The following is a 6,831-nucleotide window of genomic DNA, read 5'->3' as shown; positions in this document are numbered from 1 at the left end:
CACCACTCTCGTGCTGCTCATGCCCACCAGCTGTCATCCTTCATGCCAACATTTGGCTTTTTTATTTATTTTGTTGAAATACACACTTTATTTTTCTAACTCTTATGCCTGGTCTCCATTTTGTGTTGTCGCCCTTAAGCTGGGTCAGAAAAACTGTTATACTCTTATCGATCAGGCATAACATTATGACCACCTTCCTAATATCGTGTAGGTCTCCCTTATGAAAAGGAAATATATTTACCCATATGTTACATGAAATATCTTGTAATATATTGCAATATATTATTTTCCAACTATATTATATATTCATGTTATACATTACGATATGTTGGATATGAATATTTAATATACGTGTTTATATATTCCGAAATATATGCAATTTGATATTTATAAATATCCACCTTAATATATGGCAATTAATATGTGAAACTGTATTGGCTACCTAGGATAGTAACACATGTTCAATATATGGAATAGTATATTTTAAATATAAGTAAACATACATTGTAAATATCCTAGGTATATTTACCCATTCACTCACACAAGCACACACTTTCACACACATGTCAAGGACACTTCAGCATGTGACAAACTAACCCTCTGGTCCGTGGACATCATGCTCTGCCTACTTCTATAAATGCTAAAATATAATGTAAATTTACATATACATTGTTGAATGTAAGCACAATATATCTATACATACAATGTATATACATATATGGTGATATATACAGTATATGTACATGTAACATCTAAAATATATGATTACTATCAAAAACTACCTTTTTTTCTTTCATTCAGGCACAGATACTTAACCCTGAGTATTTGAGGTAGAGAGCTGCACAGGCGTATCTAAATCACATGAATCTGAGGCCTTGCATATGGTCAGACAAAGACTGAATGTACAAAAAATACAAAAATATAAATGAAAGCAATTTCAGCTACCAATCATAATTACCTGAGTGACCTGCTGCCTTCTGGCAGACGCTACAGGTGCGCCAGAGCCAGGACAAACACACTCAAAAACAGTTTCTTTCCACAAGCCATCACCATGAATGCACACATGCACTAGTCCCCCCAACATGCAAAACAATTCTAGTGCAACAACTCTACCTCGCATTTCTGTGCAGTAATTTTACCTGTGTCATGGGCAATATCCTCATGAGCAAAAATGTGTAGAAATGGGCAATAACCCGTCATATTTTTATATTTAAATTATTTTGTATTTATATTGTGGTTTTATACTGTTGCCTATGTTGGGACCAGCGCCTCGGTGAAGCCCCTTGTAATTTCGTTGTGCTCCAGTATGTCTGTTGTACAATGACAATAAAAGCTTTCTATTCTATTCTATTCTATTCTATTCTATTCTATTCTATTCTATATTTTGAGGATACAAAGACAGACTGTTACATATTTGGTCTTGGTTGCAATATAATTTTTTTTTTATATGTATCAATATATAATCCTAAGCATATATTGTAATATATTGTGAAATATAAATACTAAATCCCATATATGTAAATGTATTTCCTTATATATCATATGATATTTTGCAATATACTGCAATATATATTTTTTATTTTGTAAGGGCTCTCTTGTGCATCCAAAACAATTGTGACCCTTCTGAGGTTGTTCTGTGGTGTCTGCCAACTGGATGTTGTTAGTGGGAGGGGAGGGGACTCTGTGGATCCTCCCACAGATACTTGATCCATTCGGGTTCTAGTCAATTTGGAGGCCAGGTCAACACTTTGTGCTGTTTTCCATGTTTTCTTTCTAAATTGTTTTTGTGTGTTTGTCTGTTTCAGGCTGCCACAAGGTGGTCAAAGTTATTTACTTCTCCTGTCAGTGGTCATAATTTTGCGGCTGATCGTTGCATATAAAATGTTAACCTCCATCTTCATGGACTCACCTCACTAAAATAAGTTGGATCATCCTCCATACTATCGCATGCTACTATCCTGAACTGAGAGTTTCACACAACAGAAGCTGCTTCGAAACAAGAACGAGAATTACAAGGGGGGGAAATGGGCTTTGAATGAGTCACCGTTACAACCCAGCTGAAACCATGAATTCAGATGGAAGTGACTCCGTTGTGTCAAGCATGGGTCCAAGAGTCGTGGACACTTGTCAGCCTCGACGGTGGGTGCAGGCAGCCTGATGGACACCAGCATCGTGCCAAAGCCATCTGCCTGATGCTCGTACACAGCGAACACACTTCGTGGGCTCCTCTTAAATGTTACCTTGGCAACACATTTCTCTCATACTATAGAGTTTTGGATCTGAGCTGACACTGTCTGAGCTTGATGTTTGCTGCGACCCAAATCTCCGGTCAATCAGCTGACACACACGCGCTACTAATTTTGTTTTTGAAAGTTCGGCTTTAATGCCACCACCTGACTCATCTTTTATCAGCTCAGTTGTGTGGTTGTTAAGTCCCATTTGTGTAAGTCTGTCTCTTTTGTGTCAGGGCTGAGTCACTAATGGCAATATCTCATTAGTAGAGTTGACATGACAGAACAAAAAAGGAACAGTTATTTTTGTCTTCCAAAGAAGATGATGTCACTTTATTTCATCAAGCGATACTGAAACAACTCTCAAGTAGCAAAATATGGTACATTATTAATCTGCTATTTATTTACAACAATGATAAATAAAAGTAATTTCATACGAACAACGTAAGACAATAACCACAGATAATAATCACGGGCGATCTTAGCACAGGTGACAAATTTGTCAAGAATGGGAGCAAAAATGATGAGGAAAGAGAAAACAGGATAAAAAATAGTAACGTCTTTGTTCACACGCACACAGAAATGAACAAAAAAATCACTTCTCTTCTCAGTTTCCATCAACAGCTCAATCATTTCTGTGACAAGTGTCCGACAGACCGAAGCATCGCTTCTATAAGAGATTGTCCAGTCCATTACAGACGCTGGCAAATTGAGAAGCTCAATCTAGTTTATTCTGCAACGTGTGGACCACAGTGCAGAAACACCTCTGGCCCTGTTCGGTGTGGAGGGTGGATGTGTTCACAGTAAAGTTTGAACCATCCAACTCTTAGCCTTTTCAGAAGCAGGCTTTCCTCCAGCCATGTGTGCAGATCATATTCTCATGCCTGCGCCTTGTTCCCCTGCTCAAAAACCAGGTGCTGGATCAACTGTCAGCCTCCTAGAGCACAGACAGGTCATGGCAGGACTTGGATTTGAGCCAGAACGCCACGCTGGGGTTGTTCTTCGCCACTATCTTGTCGAGGAAGCGTTTGGCCTTTTTAGGAATGCTCTCGCGCCGTGTGTTATATTTCGTGTGCTTGCGGCGCTTGTTGGCTTCTTTGGAGTCTCGGCGCAGTCGCAGCTGTCGCACTATGCCGTGGAAAGCCTCCCAGACGTTGTGCTGCATGGCAGCTGAGGTCTCGATGAACTTACAGTCAAACACAGCGGCACAGGTGCGGCCCTCTGAAACGGAGAGAAGAAGACAAAGTCAGGGATCTGTCTTTAGACTCTCACAGGAAGAGAGCATGTGAACTCTGATCGTGAGTCCGCTTACCATTTACTGGCACCTCTCTGCGTCGCACCAGGTCACACTTATTCCCCACCAGGATGATCGGTGTGTGCTGGGCAGGGCGGGAGCGACGCAGGGTTATCCTGAGCTCCGAGGCCCTCAGGAAGGAGGCCCGGTCAGTTATGGAGTAAAGCAACAAGTAGGCATCACCCGTCTGCATGTAGTGCTCCTGGGCCCAGTCATTGTCAGCCTGCAAAGGACGCACAGTTAGATAAAGGATGCCGAGTACAGGATGTACAGTGCGCTCACAAACCGGCTGATGAGATGCGGATCTCACCTCTGTATCCCATGTGTCAAGCAGAGTTATAGTTGCAGGCTCCCCGTCCACCTCGATTTCCTTTTCACACACTTCATCTGAAATTAAACGTTTTATTTTAGTGTAAAAGCTGAGATTTATTTGTTCAGTTGTTGAGAATATTAAACATCATATTCAGGTACATTGTTAGAAATACTATACAATTAGGTTAAGGAAAATAACTGAAAAATAACTGATTGGGTCCTTTACAAACTTTTCTTTAACATGCATTTTTTAATTTTTTAATTTTTTTTTGTTGGTCATTTAAATAATTCCTGGATTATATAGGCTCATTTCAAATAAATATCAAAATGAAGACAGATTTTTTTTTAACATCAGTAAAAGTCACAGGTGGACTATTATCCTTCTCTTACCTCCACACAGCTCGCACTCATCGCTTTCCATGCTGTCCGCTGCCCCGGCAAAGATGCTTGCAAAGGCCGTCTTACCGACCCCGCTCGCCCCTAACAGCACCACCCGGTACGGGCTTCCGACTTCCACCGGCTCCCCGGAGTAATCGGTAGAGATGACCGAGTCCGAGGACGACCAGCTCCCGCGGCTTCCGTCCGACTCGCCGGCGGAGCTGTTGCAGGACTTGGAGCGGGAGATGCAGGCGGGGACCCGGGCCAGGAGGCTGTCTGAGAGCAGGTGGCTGCCGGTGTCGCAGATGCTCCACCGGTGGAGCTCGGTCTGCAGGCGGAGACTGTGACGGCGAACGCTGGAGAGCATGATGCCGCTTTGCGGAGCAGTGCTTTTTAACTTGTTCACGACGAGGAGAGACCCCCAAAATTACAGAAGACAACTTCTTTCTTCTTAAAAGAACTTCAAAAAAACAGTTTCGCGTGCTTCAGGTGGACTTCTTAAATGTTGTTTCTCATTAATCAGTTGTGTCTAAACATCTTAACTGCGTCCTAATATCCTAAAATCGGGAATAAGTTCGAGTTTTCCCTCTTTATTCCTATTGCGCCTCAGCTACCACCACCTCAACAAGTCAGATCAAACCAGATCAAGCAGTTTCCACGACAGATCAGCATCATGGCTAAAACACAAAGTTCACTTTCACGTTCTTGCAAAAAAATAATAATTATAAAAACATTTGATGCTTAAATCCCGGAGCGACTGTTCCAGCTGCTGTGGCTTCTCGTCTCGATAGTATCCAGCTGGGAGCGAGCCTCCAATGTTGCTCTGATGGGGTTTCCCTGCAGTTTATATAGAGACAGATTCGGGCGGAGGGGACCACAGGAGTGAGATGTGGAGAGTGGACTGTGCATGATTCATGTGCGCATGGTCAGGGAGTGGGCTTCAGGCTGACGATGCACATTTAATACCAAGAGGCTGCGCAAAAGAAGCGGAGTTTTACAAAACACAGAATATCAAGACATATTATGGGTTATATGACGTCTGATGAATAGTTTTTATCCTTTATTGTGAAGTCTGCACACTGTGTAAGCCTTGCCTTGCTTCTGTATCATTTATAGGCACAATGGTCATTGTTCAGCAACAGCTGAACAGATACTTGTAGTATCCAGAGCCAGAACAACTCATTTGTGGTTGTTACTGAATAAACAAGCATACTTGTCTTTTAAAATCAGGAATCTGTGGTGTATTCAAACAGCTTTGGTCTGAAGGAACATCCTTGACAAAAGCACAAAGAGTGAGATGAAGAGAGATACAAATGCAATATACTTTATCTTTATTCATTGGTGCATATATGCTGTATATAGGCATTTCTTTTTAAATTAGATTGGGGCTGTTATTTTTCATGATGTCTTGATATTTTCTTTTCCTTTCATGTTTCAACTTGTGTCCCTCTCATTTTAAAGGGGCTCCTTGTAAACCACCCGTCACCCTGCAGAAGACATGGCAACTGTTCCAGACATGGAGGGTGTTTCTCTGGACTCAACATTTGCACATTGTTCCCTCCACCTACACACCCAGCAGCATGTGCAACGGGCGCTTTGTCGAGAGAAATTCTGAAAGAAGGGAATTACAGACCTGGAAAAAAAGAAAGACCGCACAGCATGCACCGACGGTGCTTCACTGTTTTCAAGGCTGGACTTCCATTTAGTATTTCAATCTTCAGCTGCACTTACTGCTCAGACAATCTCTCAAGTCATTTCAAAGTAAAAAATATCCAACATTACCAACGCCCCGCTGTTCACTGTAAAAATATCTTTGCCCGACACCGCTGTAAACGGAATATAATAAGGTTTGGTTTTATTCGTGTTTTTTTTTTTTTTTCAGGGCCTCAAACCTCCAGACTGGCAGATGATTAACAGACATGTTACTATGGAGGCTGATAAAGAACGAATAAATTAGTCCAAAATCCTAGTTTTTACGACCTCGACTTTTATTACAGCGCAGACCTGCAAAATATTTAGTACATTTAAATAAATACACTCAACTACCCTGCTTGGATTAACTGTTCTGATACATTGGACGAGCATGAGGTTTATATCAACACGCCAGAGACCAAGACAAAGCCAGAGACGCTTGTCCTGTCTTCCTAAAGCTGATACTAAAACTGGAGTGTGAGGGCCCAGGGGAGAAAGATACAAGGTGTGGCTCTAAGCTGATAACCGAGTTTAAAGAATCAACACACTGGCAGATTTATCAGCTGTAAAACAATATCAGTCATTCCCCACATTATGTTTAGTAGCGTCGTCTCATCGCGGGAGGATGTGACATTGTTATTAATGGAAACGGCCGGTCAGTGTTTCGTGAATGACCCATCTAAAAACGTACACAAGAGGCCAGAGACGTCCTGTATCACATTATTCGGCTTTCAAACATGAGCCTGCCAGAGCGCTCTGTATGGGAGCGAGCCTTGGTCAGCCAGGGTTGTTACAGTAATTGTGGGATTATGCTGCTTTTTCGACTGTTGTTTTTCCAGGACTTGTGTATCGGGCCGCAGCCTCATCTGGTGGACCTGCTGCTGTGTATTACAGCTCTGATCTGATCCGCCTGACAGACGATTG

The 6,831-nt window shown here is 42.1% G+C and overlaps 1 protein-coding gene across 1 annotated transcript; it reads right to left on the bottom strand.

The window, feature by feature from the left end:
- Nucleotides 1-2,531: 2,531 nt before the first annotated feature.
- gem (GTP binding protein overexpressed in skeletal muscle) lies at nucleotides 2,532-6,831 on the bottom strand. Its single transcript, XM_047597788.1, has 4 exons — nucleotides 4,228-6,831; nucleotides 3,836-3,912; nucleotides 3,544-3,748; nucleotides 2,532-3,452 (listed from the first exon to the last, which is right to left on the bottom strand). The coding sequence occupies exons 1-4, from the start codon at nucleotides 4,580-4,582 to the stop codon at nucleotides 3,169-3,171; spliced, it is 921 nt and encodes a 306-aa protein (XP_047453744.1). The 5' UTR covers nucleotides 4,583-6,831; the 3' UTR covers nucleotides 2,532-3,168.

This window comes from Mugil cephalus, chromosome 11 (assembly GCF_022458985.1).
Source record: "Mugil cephalus isolate CIBA_MC_2020 chromosome 11, CIBA_Mcephalus_1.1, whole genome shotgun sequence".
Lineage (NCBI taxonomy): Eukaryota > Metazoa > Chordata > Actinopteri > Mugiliformes > Mugilidae > Mugil > Mugil cephalus.
The sequence above is the reverse complement of the archived record's forward strand: the minus strand, read 5'-3'. Positions and strand labels throughout refer to the sequence as shown.

Bases quoted from the DNA above. Each gene is read 5' to 3' on its own strand.
- gem (XM_047597788.1), bottom strand. From the start codon at position 4,582: ATGCTCTCCAGCGTTCGCCGTCACAGTCTCCGCCTGCAGACCGAGCTC. The intron at 3,913-4,227 runs GTAAGAGAAGGA...GTTTAATTTCAG, and splicing joins TGAGTGCGAGCTGTGTGGAG to ATGAAGTGTGTGAAAAGGAA. The intron at 3,453-3,543 runs GTAAGCGGACTC...TCTCCGTTTCAG, and splicing joins CAGAGAGGTGCCAGTAAATG to AGGGCCGCACCTGTGCCGCT.